Here is a 21,766-nt window from a genome sequence, read left to right as displayed (position 1 = left end):
GAAAAGTTTTGTAAAAACCATAACAAAACCAGGGTAAAGGACAAGGGGTGCCAAGCTGAGGTTTATTGCAGCAATGTTATCAAGAACATGAACTTGATCTTTTTCTCTGGTTTCTGTTGTTTAAATTAATAAAAATACAAGTTACACAAGTTGGGCATGCAGCTCTCCCGCTGTATTGGCAGTGAAATTGGAACACATTCATATTTGGGATTTAATGAGTGTTTTTCTTTTTTTCCTGTCAAATTCTGTCCATTTTGCTTTTTAGTATAATTCTTGCAAACGTGAGTCTTGATAACTTTGCTAGCGTCAGAGTACGCAGGTGGAACTCATAAAATATTATGTTGGCAGTAATTGATTATATTTTAAGTGACACCCACGTTTCACAGGTCGTAATGTCTGCTGTAAAAAAGACCTCGACTTAGGTTTCACTCCACATTTCCCCCATCATGCATGTCCCTATTAATTACTGCTTTAAAATATCTGTTCAAGCAGAAGCACAATAGTTATGTGCAAATCTCACAGATATTTCTGTATAATAAGCAAATCTACTAGATGTGCAATCATCAAGACCATGTTAATTCACAAATTAAATTTGGAATTTATGATGCAAACACATAAAGCTTATGCTCGTTTAAAAATGCATTCTAGTTTTAACTATTCACCAGGAATCCTAATTATGCTAATTTCTGACTAATCATGAACGCATCCGTCTTCACCGACGTAACTCTGGTGGAAACAGCAGTATTTTATCAAACCCCATAACTTTCCCTTTCGTGATCTTTTCTTCATTTTCAGGTCCATTTTACACCTTAATGTGGTCAAACACCGGTGCAAAGATTCTGTGAAATGCCAATACTGTTACTATAGGACATTTTGAAGCTTCTGTCAAATATCACCATGTGTGTGTGGAGAATGTACGGAGTGCTTGTTTAACAAGAGCAGCCGCCAGGTGGAGTCATGGTGGGTTGAAAAGTACATTACAAAATATTTGATTTTAGGTTTGCTATAATGCAACTAAAGTTTACTGTGATTCATTTAAGCTTAAATGACCACTTCCATCCTTCTGTCATGACTTCTTGAGCACCTAATAGAGACTTTGTGAACGTTTGAGCTACAAAGGCACATTGTCCCACTTGTAAAACCTGCATACACTCAAACTCATGTTGCCTACTAACACAGAATACAGGTTTTATAGAGAAGTATGTGTTAAGAAAATATTTTTGGGGGATGAGCAGAAACTAATGAGACATAACATTATGGTCGAGTGTAGATGTAGTATGCACTTTACGGTCCCACAGGATTCAGTGTCTGCCACAGTGGGTAATCATGGACACCATGGCTGCTTTCCCACATCAGATGAGAAAAGGAAATCACTGTCCCCACATAGTTTTGAGTGACATGTTGCTTGCTTCAAATTTGAGAATGTGACTGATCAAATGCTTAACGCTTAACAAAACAGCCCATTTTCTGAGCTGGAAACCAGTTGATGTGAATGTACTGTGTGGAACACTTCAATGCTCACATGGCTACTCAAAATCAAACTCAAACAAAATGTCTCTGTCAAGTCATCATCCACTGACTTCCCCCTCCATGGGTCAGTGAAATAGACACCTCTGCAGCTCTCTGAGGAGCCCAGAGGCAGAGGACAGGAGGGAGACGCTGGGTGTGGATGCACAGACACTATATTTAAACCACATGTAGACAGACAGTTACTCAACCCTATCAACCCTCTTCCCTCTTTTCCATGTTCATCACTCTCTTCCTCAACGCCATCAACGCAATATGTCCTTTCTTCCTCCAGGATTCTAACCAATCTAATCTGTCTCTAGACATCTTGCTTTTGTTTTTGTTTGTTTGTGTTATTTTTGCCTTCTCTGTCGACCATACAGGTCTGTACTCGACAGCTACTCTTTGTCAGACTTCACCATGTAGCTCTGCCAGAGACTGAATAACAGCTGGGTGGCTAAAGCTACACTGTTGCAGGATAACACACAGGATATTAACCTGTACAATATTTATCTCGAAATTAGTACAGCTGACAGAAAGCAGGGCTTTAAGAGTGAGTTCAAGATTGCAGCAACACTGTGACAATAGTGTGGTCTTTCTTTTTCTTGCCATCCCAGAAGTCCATATTCACAACTACAGACTCAATTTTTTTTTTTTCATACTTTTCTTTCTCAAACTCTTATATTTTTTTTATTGCAGCTAAATTGAATACATATGCCTACATGAAACTTTTCTGCGGAAACAAAAGACATATTTTGGGGGAAATGTACTGCTAATCAGATTGTGTTCCTCATTAAAGAATCATTCTTGTTGCCTTATCATTATCAATAAAAGGTTCACTTCCTGCATTTGAAAACATTGTTCATTTGGTGAAAACCACTTGAATAAGATAAGGGAAAGACTGTGGTCAAGATCGAATAATATACATGCCAAAGATTACTAGTATGAAATCAAATTTAAATAACAAACCCGTAAATCATCCTGACCTCCAGTTCCCATACTTATAATCAACTTTGCGTTACTGACGAATGCAAGCAACTAATGTAGACGACTTGATGAATATGAATATACTGTGTAGGAGACAGAACCGCTTATTGTTATATCCTGCCTATAACATAATTTCAATTATTAATCATCAATTATTAATTATATCTTCACAACTTAAGGCGACTGTGGCTCAGAGGTAGAGCAGACCGTCCACCAATTGGAAGATCAGCAGTTCAATCCTTTAGTGTGTAGCGCATGTCGAAGTGTCCTTGGGTAAGTCACTGAACCTCAAACGTGCTCCTGAAGCGTGGCTTTGGTGTGTGAATGTGTGTCAAAGAATGGTCTCCTCTAACAATGGATTACTCCTGTGTGAATGTAGTGTAAAAGACCATAAAGGTGCAATACAAGTACACACCATTTTCCAGCTTTCAAGAGATCAATTAGTTCTTCTCACTCAACAGACCAATTCATACAGTATGCATATTATATATATTTATTGTTTCACATATTATACTCGACACCTATCTATTCATGCGCCGTTACTTTTTTTTTTTTCTTTTTCAACTTTCCCCCTGCCTTTATAACTCTTCCTGTCTCTTGATCTCTCATACTGTCTCTGTTTTTCACACACCAATATATAGCCTATGAAATATCTTTTGCTCTTTCATGCTCAGTGCTGGCTGCCTTCCCTCAGGCATATTTACCCCCCCCCCCCACCACCACCACCACACACACACACACACACACACACACACACACACACACACACACACACACTTCACCCCCACCTCTCTTATTTTCTGAAGTCACTTATTGAAACATAACACTTGATGTGGGGAGGCTTCACCAGAGTTTTGCAGGGGTCAAATTCAGCCTAATTTGCATATATACTATCACAGTGAATTCCCTTGAACCCCCAGGCAATAAGGGATATTAGATGTTTGGATGCTGTAAACCCTGGATGACAATATCAACCAGTATGAGTTGAAAAGAGATGTATAGTGTATACACATACAGAGGCAAGCAGTCACTACAGATTGAAAATATCATATTATTAAGAAGCACCTGTTTTCACTATTTTGGGCTAGTGCTCAGTAAATCTAAAATTAATATCAATAATATTTCCAGCTTCAAACAAACTGTTTAGTATTTCCTACAGTGCCTTTTACTGCTTCACTGGCTTTTTCTTTTCCAAATCAGTCATGTCAAATGTACCTATTTGGTATTTTAAAAGCATGAAGCCAAAGTGCATCAAAGTGCTTTCCGAAATAGGTTCTTACAAAGCAGGCAGGAAGGAGCCATAGCCTGGACGCCAACAGTAATAACAAAACATAATGACAATAAAGACATAGTTAAAATAGAAAAAAATAAGAGAAACAGATCATAAAAAAGAATATCAGCCATACTGAAAAACCAGTGTGTAAAAACAGTTGAAATGAGTTTTGAATATTTGGACTGATTCAGCTTATTCTAGCGCTTCACACAGGGCTATTCAAGAGTGAGAGTGCAGTCACTTCAAAAGCCCATTAATGGAATTGTGTGAATTTCTCTGTATTTTTGTCTTGAACACAAGCCTGGGACTCTCTGGGGCTCTGAGTGTCTTGTAACATTAGACAGCTAGCTGGCATCATTAACGGTAATTCAAAAATGTTCTGAGAAAATAGGTAACTCTTGTGGGTCTCTGATGACTCGAAAACCTCAACACCACTCCTGCACCAGCTAAAAAAGATAATGTTTAACCTGCCTGACGGCATGTAGACGGCACTGGGTGTCTCAGCCGTAGGGATGCGTCATAAGCACACGTCTACAGAGTTTCTGTAATTACTCTTGCTGCCAGAGGGAGGAGACAAAAGTTCTGCAATGTAGGTGTAACTAATAACATGTAACTTCATATTCATCAATAGTGGACACCACTAATTAAATAAAGAAACAACACCCACTTGATCCCGCCTGGATTATTGCAACTCACTTCTCTCTGGTCTCCCTCTGAAGTCCCTCCATAAACTACAACTGGTTCAGAATGCTGCAGCCCGGATCATCACCAGGACCCCTTCTAGCAATCACATCACCGCTGTTCTCCAACAGCTTCACTGGCTCCCTATTACATACCGCATCACATATAAAATCCTCCTCCTAACCTTCAAAGCCCTCCATAATCTTGCCCCTCCATACCTGACTGACCTCCTCCACATCAACACACCCAGCCGGACTCTCAGATCATCATCCTCCATCAACCTCACGATCCCTCCTGCCCCCTATGTCCACAGTGGGGTCCAGAGCCTTCAGCCGCTCTGCCCCCCGCCTCTGGAACTCCTTCCCACCGGACATCCGTAACATCAGCACATTGACTATTTAAATCACACCTCAAAACACACCTGTTCAAAAAAGCCTACTCACTGACTATCTCTGACATTTTTATTTTTTTTTATCATATTATTTTATACTGTTTTTAAACAGTTTTTAACTGTTACAACTTTTAAATGTTTTTTCACCGTTTGTTTTTATCTGTGTCTTGTACGGTGTCCTTGGGTGTTCTGAAAGGCGCCTATAAATAAAATCATTTATTATTATTATTTTTATTATTATATATTGCAGCAACTATACTACACACGCACACTCCTGTTGAATCTCTCTAATGTTGCATTACATTATAGGAAACCTTTAAATCACGTGATAGCTTTCTAACATGAACATATGAGCATGAAAGCATGTAACATCCTGGCGTTTTAATGACATACACACTTACCGGAGTGAAGTTCATGACTTTCAGGATCCAGATGGTCAGTGCCAGGTTGACGATCATTGTGACGAGGAGGAGGAGGATAAAGAAGTACAAGCATCGCTTCCTCCACCCGTAGATTCCCACTGCTGGGTAAACCTGGGCACCGCACACCGACGCCCCCCGCTGGTGAAGCGGGTTGGGCTGCGCTGCAAGGATATACTGCTCCTGGGTCATCTGAAAGGGACGCAAACATGAAAAACAATTTCTCTTAGATTATAAATTTAATTTCGAGGAATTCATCTTTCTGACACTGTTCACCAAGTTTGAGGGAAAATATATAAACTAATAATTATTGTCACAATGTGTCACCATGTGTCAACTGAAGTTACTTTAGCAGTTTCATTCACTTAACATTTCTTCCCTTTTTTATTTCTCACCGGGCATTTTTTCCTCTCATTTTGGAGTGAAAATCTACAATTGTTCTCGTCTGTACAGATGCTAGACAAACATCAAAGGAAAGATTTTATATGGAAAAGAGAGAAAGAAGATAGAAACAGCATTTTTACTCTTCTTACTCTGCTCTGCAGACAAAGATACGGTGGGGAGGATGGAAACAATATTAAACAGAGAAAAATAAAGAGGAAAACCCAAACAACACAGAAAAAGAGAGAGAAAGATAGAGACAAAGCGCAAGAGAGCAGGGGTGTGTGTAAAATAGAAAGACCAAAGCACGATAAAAATGAGATAGAGGTGGTGCGGCGGTGAAGTGGAGAGATAGCACAGCATTGAGCAGTAAGAGATAGAAAGGGAGGAAGGAGAGAGAGAAAGAAAAAGAAAGAGGGCAGATAAGATGGGAGAGGAGGACAGAGTCCATTAGTTGTAGTGCAGCAGGAAAAGTCATTGGTGGCAAGAGATATGGACACTGGCTGTAAGGCACTACTATCTCTGTCCATCTCTGACTCTCTAACTCTCTCACTCTCTTTACCTTGCTTTCTGTACCTCATCTTCTCTCTCTCTCTCATTCCCCTCGCTCCCTAATTCACTTCCTATCTCACTTCTGCACCTCTCTCTCTTTATCAGTCTCTCTCTCACACACACATTATGTCTTTATTTGCTGAGGCTGCATGACCTTAACACCCTGCCAACTTGATTTTTTCCCCTTCCTGCAATGCTTTTTCTCCATATAGTCTCACATGATGATACCAACAAACCTTGATGGGAAACAAAAATGCTGACTCTTGCTTTGCCTGCATAAAAAAAGAAACTGCAGACTTGGCCTGTTCAAGTTTTGTTGGGTTTTCTGTGGAAGAGTCTCGGAAGCAAATATCAACCTGTAATCTGGGTCTCCACGTGGGTCCTGTTTCTCCTCCACACAAAAAAAGCAAAGTCCAAGGTCTTATTGGGCTACTGATGCCATGACATTTATTGATGTCTTTAAAACTCAACAAAACTGAGCTTTTGTTAGGAGTTTGAGACACAGGAGTTTGCAGTAAATCTATACTCTTGGGGTATATAATCTGACCACAGATACTGTTTTTGTCAACCTTTGCATTATTCCATCCTAATTATCATTGGCAATATTGATTTTAATCAGTTTCTGCCCAAGTCCCCTATCATTTTGAAAAGCTGCAGTACCTTTGATCATATTAACAGCATCTCACTCAGCAGAAAAGGGAAACAGATGATAACCTATTCCATCTTTCTATGTGGAAATCGTAGAATAATCAACCAAAAGGTAATGATCTCACTCAAACACTACCAGTCTGACCAGTCCTACAGTGTGATGGTGTAGCACAGGATCAAGCATAGTGGTGTGTTTTCCTCTATGCCCAGGGAGCCATTTTCTACATGAATTAACAGAGATACTGGGTGACTGAACTGTGATGAGACAGAGCAAAAACACACCAAATCCACGTGGAAATGCACCCAAGATGCAATGCAGACCCAGTCAAGCATCTCCAGAGGTGCAAAGAAATTGGCTGGCTGCATTAACTAAGAAGAGTGAATTCAATGAGTGTATCTGTTGAAATGCTATATATTCCAGGTAAAGAGAAAAGTGTAATCATAGAAACAGCTAAGACTCTGCGCAGAGCCGTCAAACTCCGAGGCTTCTGGTACAGGAGCTGGGCTCGAGGAAGACACACCATCACCCCCGAGGGAGGCGGTGAAAAGGGGAACACACACACACACACACACACACACACACACACACACACACAATCAGCTTCTTCTTTTTTTTTTTTTTTTGAAAAGCTACTTTTATTGTGTATACCAAATATGCATTTAATATTTGATCTCAATGCAATCCAATGAATTAATATCTATGCAAAAGCTGTATATGAGACACATATTAATGCCAAGTGGAAAAGGCTTAATGTTTGTCAAGTGGGCTAGTGGATTAATGATGTTTTCCCTTTTCACAGTGAAGAAATTATCCCGCAATATTCTCAGCTGGCTCATTGGTTTCGCTTTTTGGGTACATCTGCTCAGTCTGCGCAGATACAATTCATATGAATCAATAGTGGGGTATTGCTGTGCAATATGACATTGGACAGAGCTGCTGATCATCCTATGTCAGTATTCATCATTCACACTGAATCAATAGCAGAGAGTGTGTACCTGTGTGTTGTGTTCGTACTGGAGTTTTCTGTGGTGCCCTGGAATGCTAATCATTTTTACCTGCATGTATTAAGGGTGGGAATCAATAGGTACACACATCTGTCTGTCCGTGGGTTGGTGTGTATCAGATTTTGTATGGATGTCTCTCAAGGGCAAGAATGTGAATCAGCCAATTAACCAATAAAAACAAACCTTTTTTCTTTCTTTTTTTCAGTATACAAGTGGCATTGAATTGGATAATTCTGTGTCACTTCTTGATTGTGTGCGGTCAGTGTTGTGACATTCTCAGTTACTCGGTGATTTGCTGGAAGCCTTATTATCTGTTACTGACTCATTCATTGTCTTGCATGTGTATTTCTGTCTTGTGTCTCATTTCACTCACAGCTGATCGGGCTTATCAATCCAACTCAACATACAAAATACTATTTTCTCCTCCCCCATAGTTCTCCAAATTTGAATATCATAAATGTCACACGTTTTCCACACAGCCATTTGTCACAGAGAATGCCCCACTCTCTGTCCACTTTTCCTTACATCTCACTCTTTTCTTCCGTGCCTCAATTTTTGTCCTTTCCCTTCATTCTTCTTTTCTTCCATCTTTACTTGCTACTGTCATTTTCTCTTATCTTAGCTTCATACTTCTCTCCATTTCCATATTCTGTCTACTTCTGCTTTCCTCAAGCACTTTAAGTCTTTCTTTCTTTACACTCTGTTTTTTGCAAATCCATTTTGCTCTCCCCTTTTCCTCCCTCCCTTCTTCTTTCCTCCACTCATCCCTTCTTCGCCCTCTCCCTCCCTCCCTCCCTCCCTCAAATGCATTTCTTAGATTGAACTGACAACAGAGTCATCAATCAATCCCATGGTGCACCAAAGCCTGGAGGCCCTGCACAGCATGACCTAACTTTATTATCATCATAATGTCTTGACAGCCATAAAAACAGCCACTAGAGCCACGTCACCATGGTAACCATTATAACGTACCGTCAACTGTGATCTAACAATGATCTCAGCAGAACCAATACTCCAAATTAGACTGTGTGTGCAGTATATAAATAGCCTGTTTTTTTTGTTGCTGTTTTTGAAGTGGTGCTACACAAACAGGTTGGTAAACTTTGACTTCCAGATCATAAGAACAATACAAGAACAAATGACAAATTCTTACAGTAATTATTGGCTGCTTTCATCACAACAATTTGCATGACTATGTGCAACCTGGCAAAATGGAAAGGAGCACATGCGGAACGAAAAAGTCCCTGAAACCATATTAACAACCAAAATACAAAATGTTTCAATTTACCAGACTGAAGATCAGCTCTTTACTTTTTTTAGATGGTGAGAAGATCAGAAGAAAAAAAGATGAGAGGAGAAGACAAATAGCAGCAAAAGGAAGAAAGAGACAAATGAAATTAAATTGTCTTTCATCTTTCTAGCAGCATTTCATATAAAAGAAGACTTTCCAAATTCATTAGGACAAATGGGCTATCCCAAAACTACCCTCATATGACAAGTCAAGGGGCTCTCTGCAGTGGATAATGTAAGCCTTCGGTTTGGTTCAGGCTGGAAGAAACATGACTATGATTATAATGATGGAAAATATATAGCTGTCAGTGTAAAAGTTGATTAGAATTTGTCTGTCACCTGCTATGATTGCAGCTTCGTTGAAATTTCCTTTTTTTAAGTAAAATGTTTTTCAGCGATAAAAGACCAGTAAGAGTCAGTAAAATCGGACACTGATGCACAGTGTCTTCCTCTTTCGTTCTGTAAATAAATTAATGTTAATGCAGGTGGGATGTGAAGTGTGTGTCAAGTCAGATTCAGCTTGGTGAACGCTGCTAATAATGGCAGAGAGTGGGAACAGATATATGCGTGGACTGCCTGATAATGTATGTAAAAGCTAGATAAATTGACAGATGGGTGGATATGGATGGATTTGACATGGACGCATGGGTGGTTAATGAATAGGATGGATGGGAGGACTTATGGACAGAGAGTCAGAAAGCTTAAGATTTTGTTTCATAGTTGAAACCCGTATCAAAGTGTAATTAGTATGCGCGCACGGCCGACTGGTGCTGCTGCTACATGTGAAATGCTGAAGGTGATCCAATGTATCTGTCAGCCGGCATCACACAGCCCGGCTCTCCTCTCATCTGCTTATACTCAATCAATACCACCGCTTCAATTTCGCTCCTCTCCTGATTGCCTTGACATTCTCTCTCTGCTTGTCTTTCTATCAGCCTCTTTAATGCAAGCTCCCGAAGAGAGCATTTACTATACATCGCTGAGTGGTTGAGACCAACCACTGTTGACGGTTTTATTTATTCAGACCATTATGCGACACTACTACGATTATTGAATAGAAAGGATAAAACTAAGTTAAAGGGACACAAGGACAAAGATTAAAGCAGAAAAAAAAAAACTGCTTCATTTCAATGTATTTCTTCATTTATTTCGGTATATATTTATTCATTTCTTTTGAAAATATACTTCTTTATTTTTGCATATAAATCACGGAACATATAAATGTCAAAATATATGAAAATGCTAATATTACTTTAGATTTTGTTATTTGTTTTTATATTTTTTGACATTTGGTTTCTCATTCTTTGCCTATGCCATTCCTATGAAGCGATCATCAGCTTTTCAAAAAGTAATGCAATAAATTATGTGACAAATTACTGCACCTCGGTAATACTGGTTATAAATAAAGCTGCTACGTTGCTTCTTTTGAGTAATGAGTGCTAGATGTTCCCCACTATTTACTACCTTACTTTATCAATTAACTGGGTGGAAATAGTTTGCTGAAAATCACAGTGGCTAAATAAATCACTGGCCTTTCCATTTCATCTCCACAGTGTTTGCTAGAATGTTATTGTCTTGAAATATGATTTTAACATCAAGATTTTTGCTACCTCTATTCCCAGGAAACGGATGCTCTACTTCTTGCACTCATCACGTATGATCTATGAATTTGAGCTAATTCTTCTGTTCAACTCTGTGTGTGTGGCAAGCAAATGCCACAACAATACACATAATTCAAAAGGTTACATAATTATTTCAGTCTATCATCAATTATAGACGGGTAAGGACTGTGACAGAAGTAATTTAAGGACAAATACAAATAGTTTTTTTTAGATACTAAAGTTGCTTGCTGTGTTGAAAGGTGTAAATCAGACAGTGAGGCTGTTACTATAACATAGCCATGGTGGCTTTAGCGACGAGTGATAAGAACCTCATGAACTTCTATTGATGGATTATTACTTCAAGCAGAAAGAAAATCATTGAGGCCACCCATGCAAAAACATGCTGCATTATAATCATTAGTTTCAACAATACAACCCAACCACAAACAAGTTACAGTACACTACTATGGATTTATTCATTCAGCACTTTTCACAAAATAGAAACCTTTTAGCTCATAATTGCATTTAAGTGTGCAGCATGGGGGAGACCGGTCTGAACTCATCCCAGCTATAGGCTGTATTACTGTTTGTGTGTGTTTTGTTTGAGCATTTGCCCATCTTATCCAGGTAACACACTTTCCATACATCTTTTACTTGAGCTCAGAGTGTCCATTTCTATATGGTTTGCTTTCGATTCATATTTCTAATAATTTATAATATCTATATGATTTATTTTATATACACACACACATATATATACACACATATATACATATACATATACACACACACACACACATATATATATGATGAAAACATATCCTCTCATGACCTTTTTTACCTTTCTAAACACTGATTCTTTCCTTTTTTGTTTCTTTTCAAGGGATTTTGTAACCTTTTGTGATCATATTTTAGGAAATTCCATATTCAAGTGAACATTATCACATTATTATATGTACAGACAGTACCTTTTTCTGGGTCAAGTTATTAAGATACACAAATAAAAACAGTTTGAACACTGTAGTTGGGCTGGTGTGCACATGTGTGACGGAAAACTCCACAAGAGATCTCATGTCAAATACTTACACATGCAAAAAGCTGTTGGTGGTTCCATGCACATACATTTGTTTTTCGTGTGTGTGCGCGTGTGCGTGTGTGTGAGTGTTTGAGCAAGTGTGATAAAACACTAAGCCAACCGAATTGCGAGCACTCTGTGTTGGCTGTAGGTTGTTGATTTGGACAGCCTGCCATCCCTCTCTGTCACTGTGGGCACTCAGGTGTTCAGCCAGTGGATGGATCACACACACTCGCACACGCACACTGTCTCTGAAACTCGAACACACATGCGCACAAAAAATCTACACAAGCAAACACGCGTATATGTAGACAGACAAAGTCACACAGGAGCTACATGACCAGCAAACACACAGCAACATCGGCAAACAAACCATGTGCACACACTTGAACGTACTCATACGCACACAAACAGGGGTCCTGTGCAGTGAGGTGTTCACTATTCCAGCAGATTTACGAGGTTCTGCTGCAGGCCGAGTGTAAAAAGAGAAGACTTAAAAGGACAACTCTTGCTCCCTCTCTCTCTCATTCACACACACACGCACACACAAACATATAACTAAGCCAAAAGCACAACAGCTGTTGCCATATAAGCAACAAAGGACAAAGGGATAGCAGCATCAGAGAGGACAAAACCCAAAAAAAGAGAGGAGAAAAAAAAAAAAAAAAAAAAATCACACAAAGTTGCGATAGTGTATTAGACAGAGGAAAAGCCCGTTCATGGCCTGTGTTTTTTGTGAGTCCTTGTCCAACTTATTCCAGTACTAAAAGGATTGGAACATTATTAAACTCAACTAAAATAATAAAAGTATTTATCAATGTTTGATTATTATGTATTGTACTTTTTGAAATAAAATGTGATGTCCTAGTTTTGGAAACAGCAGATGCATACTGTCCTATCCTTAAACACAACAGGTTTTGTTTCTAAATCACAGACATGTGATCCAAGCAATCTATATAAGGATTGCTGATAGACAGACACCCCTTATATGATTTAAGTAAGTTTATGAGATATTGCTTTCATGTTTAAAGGAAACCAAGTTGGCTGTTGGTCAGAGGCAGGATGAGACCTCTCCTTCAGTTCTGAAGTTGAATGCTTTCTACCAAACCAAAACATGGGTTGTTTTCAGCTGCTTAAACAATCAAGCTACACTGTGGATACACCCTTCTTCATCAGTGTGTTCTCATGCTAAAGGGGCTGCTTTCTACTACCATCTCTATTTATAGAGGCTCCGGAGTGAAAAGTTGTTCTCATTTGTCTCTGTCTAGATTTATCTCCATCCAATGATGTCTTTCGTTTTTTCAGGACCCACGAGACTAATTAGTGGATGCTGGAAATGGAGAGAGAAAACAAGAGAGGCCAGATGAGAAAGTGATACAGTGTTAAGAGAGGGAGAAAGCAGGTAAAAGCATCAGTTAGTAAAGCAATAGAGATCCTGAGGTTGCTGTTTGATTGACAGGTTCACTGCCCACATTTGTACCCAACTTGGCCAACAAGCATCATCCAATCACATGCTGCTGTAGAAGAATATTTGCCTTAGCAGCTTGTTGAGGGATAAAGGGGATTTCAAACTGCTTTGTTTGTCAAAATTGGTTAAAAATTGAAGGTTGAAAACAGGTATTTTTTCCCACTTTCCAATAACAGACCTAAGTGTAGCTTGGTAGGTACATGCTACTTACCATCAGGGGGAAAAGTTTAGCAAATAACACAATAGCTGGAAAATAGATTCAGTATGAGTTTCGTTATAGAGATAGAGCTAAGCAGGAAAAGATGTATCCCAAACAGCAAATCATTTTGAGGTTTGATTTACAGTGTGTAAAATAAGGTACCCGGCTAAGTCATCATCTTATTTGAAAGTACACTTTTGTCTTAAATATTTGCAGGGATATAAAGTACTTTTTATCTGCTTGGCTGTCAAAATAACACCTACGGACGTACAATCCAAGTCTATCCAGTCTGCTCTGCAGCATATGCAGTCACCTGCCTGTAAATTACTAAGGAATGACAGTTTTGTAATGCTAGCAGGACCAAGGTGAGACTGATGGCTGGACTCAGCAACTACAGGACCTGGCTATATGGTTGTGAATTTTTGTTTAGTAGGCTTGACATTAATCATGCTTCTCTGTCGTTCATTTGAAGCTGGTAAAGATACTCAACACCTATTCATCACCATACCATTTCTACCACTGAACATTCATAATAAGAGTTTCTTTTTCTATTTCTGTTACCACCTCTGAGTATACTGCCAGTAAGAAAGGGCTGATGTGGTGGTGTACTGATAATTTGTTCAATAAAGTAAAATAAAAATAATAATTGAGCAACTGCGTGTTTGTCATTTGCAAAGTTTAAATGAAATAATCAGCGTAGTTACTATGATTGTTTTGGTGAACAATAATTAACTTTAAACAGTGCGTGGTGTCATAGTCATAAATTCTGCAGGACATTACTGCATGTTCACAGCAGTATTTCAGAACCATGGACAGCTCTCCATACAGTGCTGGACAACAAGGAGCTCTCCATAGTTCTGATAAAGCATCTACAACAATTGTGAGGATCTGGTTGTTTTTTTCTCTCAAATGTTCACAAAGTGACAGACCCATGCAACTACCCTTGTTTATACATGTCTCAGATGCTCGGTGTTGTATTGCAGACAGCCTCAAGTTGTATGGTGGCTACGTAGTCTCCCATGGCCACATAGTCTCCTGTTGCTACTGCATGCTCTAATTCATAGACACATCACACAAAACAATGGCAGTATTGTATTAGCACAGAGTCAAATGTGTTCATATACACATGCAGTGCAAGAATCTTTGAAATAATAGCGTGGTGTCAGTTTGCTTGTCATTATGTGTGGGTCTTGGTGAACAAGATCTGCAAAGTAATGCTACTGTTCAGTGCTGCCATGAATAGATTCAGAACCTTCCTGGGGTTAGCAGTTTTTTCCTTTCCTCTCTCTGTTTCTCTCTCTGTCATTATGTTTATTTGTCTCTCTCTCGTTGGATTCTGTTTCAGGCCCGTTCTTGTTCTCCCAATATCGTTGACTTCTTTTTCTCGGCCTTCCTTCCCTGCCTTTCCTTCTCTCTGGCATGCTGCCTCCCGCTGAGTCAGTATCTGTCAATCAAAAAGCCGCCACTGTTAAACACCGCCAACAACAACAGGCTTTAAGCTGGGATTTTTCCTCCTCCTGAGGAGATAGATGGAACATGTCGTGGACAGAGAGTTAGCTGGCTCTTGCAGCCTGCTTTTTACAGCTCTTTGAAAGTCAAACAAAAGCTGATGAGTGTGTACGCTGTTTGGTGTGTTGTTGTGATGGTGCCACATCAAATTACACAACATAAAGGTGAAGGTTCTTTCATGATACAGCATCTGGATTTCATATACATATTTTAATTTTGCACAATTTCTCAAATTAAACTTTAGTGATGGATTAATTTATCAATCAGACGTGTGCATTTTCAGCCATGTGTATATGATTAGTAACAATTATTTCAAATAGGAAAATGGGAAGTGTTTGCTTCATTATCACTGTGGGACCTCAGTTATCACTGATTAACGTAATGGTACCTCCTATGAAATGCCAGAGGCAATGGAGAACAATCAATGTCATAATGTTCAAGACAAATAATGGCTGCCAACGAGCTACAACAACAAACTCTGAAATAAATTAATAAATAAATGCTTTCATACATACATACATCTCTTCACTGTTGATGCGTACCGCATTCTTCAGTACTCTGCTGTTATTCATTCAAGACAAGTAACCTGCTTGGAGGTTTCCTCAAGAAACCCTCCAAATACAGTTTTTTTTCTCTAAGTTACATAACACATTTTCAACCACAAAAACATGTCAACTCATATCTCCGCTGTCACACACAGTCTAGTCTTGTATTGAAAGCCTATTACAAAATATTTGGCGTGCAGACGAAGTCTTCACTCTACTAAATCACTGAGTAAATAAAGCTAGTGATGTGGTGACAGTGTTTCAACAAGGGACATCATACATATGTTACCGATCGAGAACACGATGATCGTCAGAAAGGATGGAAAGTGAGAGCAGGAACATAAGTAAAACTGAGGAATGTGTGTGTGGTTTGTTACTGTGGAGAAGATAAGCATTGTGACTTTGAGAAAAGGACGAGAAAATAAATGTTTCCCTCTCCTACTGTGTTATTTCTTAGAGGGGGTAGAACAATGGTGTGGATGGCTGTGTATTGATGTATGTGTGTGTGTGTGTGTGTGTGTGTGTGTGTGCTTGTGAATGAGATAGTGACAATTGAGAGGGAAATACAGGGAGGAATCACGTGGAGAGGGGGAAGCAGACAACTTCCAAGGGCAGACACGCTGCGAGAGATGTGATGGACGCCTGCTGTAAGTGCATCACATGCTTGTGTGGGTGCGTGGGTGTGTGTGTGTGTGTGGGGGTGCGTTTGTATGTGCATGTATGAGTAAATCTTTCCTGGTGACAGAATCAGCACACAGGCTTTATGACCCTGCTTAGAGAGCTGCCCTCCTCCATCATCACAACCCCCCCAGCACATATTAACACAATCACACACACTGCATATGCCTCATTTTGCCCTGTCTTCATGCTTGCTTACTCTCAGTTTGAAACACACAGCCTTTATTTACAGCATGCTCTTATTTTTAATACCAAACTGAACATAAATAGTGGATGAACTTTAACTGACACACATGCTGGCTAAATATACAAGTTCTCCAAACTACTAATTTAAAGACTGCCGTTGAAGGGAGTACATAGGCTTCTTGGTGTCATAGTGGTTAAGACAGGTGCCATATAAATGTCACGTTCCAGTTTGATTCCTCTCTGTTCTCCATATGCCATGTCTATATCTCTACATGGACTAATGAATAAATTAACCAACATTCAAACAAAACATTTACAATACAGGGGTCATACTGACAAATCTGGTACATAAAGTCAAAGCAAAGATGAGAGTGGAACACTGGATGCAGAAGTCACCATAGACCATAACGCTCAGTCTTACATACTAAATTGTGAGCACAGGGCACAGTTATCACTCACCACAGTGTGTGCTAAGGTTTATCTCTGTCTTTAGCATTACTTGCACCTCTCCGTTCCTCTCACTCACTTTCTCTTCTCCCCCTCCATCCTTCTGTCTCTGCTGCCATCATTCACTCTCCTTACATTTCTCCCTGACTTCTGTCCTAATTGAGTTGTGCGGTGTCAGCCGAGCAGCCCTTCTTAAAGCCCCCTTTCATGGCTTTGACCAAAGAGTGTGTGTGTGAGTGATGTGTGTGATGTATGTCCGGCAGTCGCTCATGTCCGAGCTCCCCTATGGAGCTCTCGTATATCACTCCAAGCCCTGTACAATATAATGGAACGAGCAGAGACTGGCTGACGAAGAGGGGGTGAAAGAGAAAAAGAGAAAAGTACTGGGAGATAAGGAAATTAGTGAAAATGACACAGCCAACTGACCGCACTGGGGTGTGGTTCTTTCTGCTATAGTTAACTCCATATCTAAAAAAACATAATATCACATATTATCAGTCATTTTCATCTTCAAATCAACGTCATTCTCACCATAACAGGAATTCCTCTACCGTCCTCCCTTCTATGCTCACACATAAACACAGCAAAAAGCCTGTCTCAGTCACCTTTACCATTTTTTTTTTTTAGAGGGAAACTCCACATGTACAACTTTAACTCCTATAGAATGAAGTCTTTACCTTAGCACCCTTTATTACCCACATTTTGTTGATGCTTATTCAAACATGGACCTGAAGCTTTAACTGTAACTGACCTGGATCTGGAAATCATTGGTTAATCATTAAATCATTTGTGATTAAAAATGGGAAAACTTTAAATTAGCTGGTTCTTTCAACAAAAAAAAACACACAACCTTTTAGGTGTCAGAATAAAAAAAAATAAAAAAAACGAATAAGGGAAAGAAATGTTCGATTTATTTGTTTTTAAATTTTCACTCCTATTATTGACTCTCTTGAAAATGGTCTCTTTCTCAGCCCATCCTGCTGTAATCAAAATTAGATTTTAATGGCAGTTTAGATAAAAATTAAGGACCAGTTCATTCTGAATTTGCAGAAAAGCAAACACACTCGTAAAACACACTTTGCAAATAAGAGATTTGCCTCTAAAAGGGTAACGTACCAAACAAAATGAAAATATTAAACTACCAATGCTAAAATTTAACATTTAACCGCAAATTAAAAAAAAATAACTTGCAGCAAAGCATGTCCTTCATAAATATAAACCAAGTAGACAGCATCGGTATGTAAATGCAGTTCATCTATGTTTGAGCAAACACCAATAAAATCTAAGTGTGAATGAACATCAAGGATTTATCTTTTGAAAGATGGAATCTGGAATCTGTGTGTTTGTGTTGGACGCTCGCTCGCTCCACATCTTTCCTTCCCCTTTTCCATCTGTTCAGTAGGTAACATATGCTTTGAAAATGCCAAAGCTTGTCAATGTTCAAAAGCCATTCCCTGATGTTTTTTCAGTTTTGGTCTGCATTGTGTGTCCCTTCAAACACGATGCACCCTTTATATACGGTCTTCTTCAAGGACACCCTGTATACCGCTGTATTGGTTCTGAGCCAGCTTGACGACTTATAGCTTTTTGCATTATGCTGGATCCTGCATACTGATATATATGTATATATACATATAGTACATCAGGTTGGGAGAACATGGACGTTACATACACACATCCATACTGATGAATGGCATTGCTGAAAACTCAATTGCTGGATGCACACAGTACATGGGTTGCTAGTGTGTGTGTGTCAGCAAAGTAGTCAGAGCTGAGTTGCTGGTTTAAAAGCTGACGTGTGGCTATGGCCAGATGGACGGAAATAAATTAGCTAAAACAGAGGTCAGGAAAAACAGAGTGTGGATACAGGTTTATGTGCTATGCCATCACCTTCAAATCTAAAGTTACAAACAAACATAAGATAGAGACCATAAGGACAATATTTAACTCAAACATGTAAGCTGGTCATTATTGCAAAATGAACCCCAACATGGTGATGCAGGAATCATTTTGAATCATCCTGGAGAGGGTAGTTCTGCAATATGACTGCTGCTTTCTGTACATTATCCCCGTCCTCACATGGCTTCATGCTAAAGACATAAACAGTTTAGCACAAAATACTGACTCTGACCGTTTTACTTACATAAACAGACCATAAAATGCCGTAATTGACCAGAGTATTCAACAAAGCCATGTAATAATAAATGTTAAGAACACAGATTATCAGGTGATTTCCATAGATCCTTGTTTTCAGTGCTCCAGGGAAATACTTTAGCATGCGTTATATAGGATCAAAGAGCATTATCCACAGTAAGAGGACTGAACCTTTGTACTGTGCCTTTTTTTGTATGGCCTACAGTTTCAATCTGGTTAAGCTACAAACACAAAGCACTCATTAACGCAATAAATAGCTAAGCCAGAGTTACGGAAGATGCACATTCACTCTGCAGCTTTGTACTGTACATCCGCTACTCCATAATTAGCTGTGTGGTCTCTCATCAATAACTGTCCATATAACATCTCTAGTTTTTCAAAACATAGCTCATATTAGTTTTAATTAAGATTAAGATATAACTAAGGAGTAGTAAGTGTCATCAGACTAAAATATTCAACTGTTAAGATTTAACAATATGAATCACTTATCGTGTAGATGCAAGGCAGCAGCAACTTAATTTTCTCAGCTTTGAACAAGGCCAGGGCCTAGTGTACTGTCATTTAGGGCTGCAACTAATGATCCATTAATCTGAAAATTCATTTTCTCATTTAATTGAATAATTGTTTGGTCTATAAATTGTCAGAACAATGAAAAATGCTCATTATAGTTGACCAGAACCCAAGGTGATATCTGTTTTTTTGTTTTGTTTGCCAGGCCAACAGTCAAAAACCCAAAACAGCAAAGTCTTTCCTTTCAGAAACTGGATAACATTTCTTCTGTTTTTTTGCTTACAGTTACAATAAAGCACCGTGATTGACCGAGGGCACATGAATAAGCTTGTTTTAAGGCAATACTTTGGCGACTTTTTGTGTATAGTTTCATTACAGGTGATACCGGGAAACCTTCAACTAAGCTAAAAAAAAAAAATTAAAAAAAAGTTCTAAGACACACAACACATGCAGATACACCTGTTTCTAAAAACAACAAACAGATGCCTCTTTCGCAACATGTGGCATTGACCTGTACCTGCTGTTTCTGTGGTTATATGATTTATTAATTAGTCTGCTGTTTGATTGGCTTGTTAAAGGACAAATCTAATGAGGTACTCGTAGATTAGAGAGGTGGAAGTGATTTATCACATTGCCACAGCCTTTGCACAAACACAAACATGAGAATTTCAAGTACACACACACACACACACACACACACACACACACACACACACACTTAACATTCCAGTCAAACAGTGTTGACCCTGAACATAGCCAAGGTATTCCTTTTTCAGCTGCAGGGTCGCAGAAGGTGCCCCAGGTGTGTATCTACAACATGATCTGGCCCAGCCACGCCAACAGCTTAGAAATAATTAAACAGCAGCGCCCGGCTGAGGATGATGGTGAACTGCGCTGTAGCATAAAGAATGAAAGTCACTCATGAAAGATTCTGCAAAAAATGACTTTTTCCCAGGTGTTGTAACCTGTTTCTGTGTAGTTTGAGATGATAACGTCAGTATTTTTAAACCTGAGCCCTATTTAGAATGACTGTTTGTGAACAAACTGTTTTGGAGCTGGTCCAGTAGATCACCTTAGGTGGTAATCGTGTATGGACGACAACAGCTATAATGTAATCCTGTGGGGCAACTGTCTTTAAGTCAACATACTTTAATCAAAGTGCTCGTTTTTGCCACTGACAGGCTCTGATTATCATTCCAAGTGTTTGACAGCATTAGAGGAAGGATCCCTACGAAGATAGACCTGTAAGATCCAGCTGTTATACTGTTCCTTTCAAAGCCACCACACAACAAGCAGAATTATGGCCTCGTGGTGGTAGCCCTCTGCCAACCAGTCAAGTTGCAGTTTATATCCATGTCTGTCCAGACCCAAGATTAGTGTCACCAATGTGTTGCTGTTGTTTTGTTTTTTTTCTTTTTTTTATTGAATAAAATGTTGACCATTTGTGTGATACAGTGTTCTGAATAGCCATGTTTATCCGGTGGCATCTAACCTGAATGACAATGAATTCTGCTCAAAAATGAGCATATACAGTGAAATTGATTCATTTCACACCAAATTTGCAATTTCAAATGTCACATGATAAGATCATACCATCTTCTGCAATATTCCGCCAAAAAGTCAAAAACCACAAATATCAAATTATCCCCATGCCCTATTGTTTACTTCAATTGCACACTAATATGACTGCCAAGACACTTTATTGCACAAATTCAACTGAAGGCAGAGTGATAGAGCAGAAGTACAGACCGCAGATGAAAAAAAATAAAAATAAAAATCTTTTTTGTCTTGTTCCTTTTAATGTTGCAATAAAAAGTTGGAGAGGAAGGTTATATCATTGTGGAACCAGAGTTGTTGAGTTACTACACATTCTGCCTATTTCACTCCTATTCGCTACCATCCATCTATGTCTCCGTCTTTGACATCACCAAACAGCAGAAATCTCCACTCTCTACATTCCACTCTCTTATTTCATTCTCACTTACACAGAAAAACGCTTCCCCTCTGCCTCAAACACATGCATAATACATACAGATACAAAGACACACAACGAAGCATAGATATACACACACACACACACACACACACACACACACACACACACACACAATGTGAATCCTCGTGCTACCCTTTGAATATCAAAAAGCCTGGGAAATGCTGATTTTGACGAATGGCTCTTGAATCTTGATTCTCTTTCTGTAGTGGCCAGAATGACATTTCTGGATCTGGCAAAAAAAATAAAAATAAAAATAAAAACCAGC

The 21,766-nt window shown here is 39.1% G+C and overlaps 1 protein-coding gene across 1 annotated transcript in view; it reads right to left on the bottom strand.

The window, feature by feature from the left end:
• LOC139222351 (zeta-sarcoglycan) overlaps window positions 1-21,766 on the bottom strand; it is a 273,275-nt gene that overhangs the window by 143,718 nt on the left and 107,791 nt on the right. Inside the window, exon 2 of the mRNA XM_070854258.1 lies at window positions 5,240-5,449. Within this exon, the coding sequence (XP_070710359.1) occupies window positions 5,240-5,449 (210 nt within the window). The remainder of the gene's footprint in view (window positions 1-5,239; window positions 5,450-21,766) is intronic.

Source organism: Pempheris klunzingeri, chromosome 3 (assembly GCF_042242105.1).
Source record: "Pempheris klunzingeri isolate RE-2024b chromosome 3, fPemKlu1.hap1, whole genome shotgun sequence".
Lineage (NCBI taxonomy): Eukaryota > Metazoa > Chordata > Actinopteri > Acropomatiformes > Pempheridae > Pempheris > Pempheris klunzingeri.
This window is presented reverse-complemented; position numbering and strand designations above follow the sequence as displayed.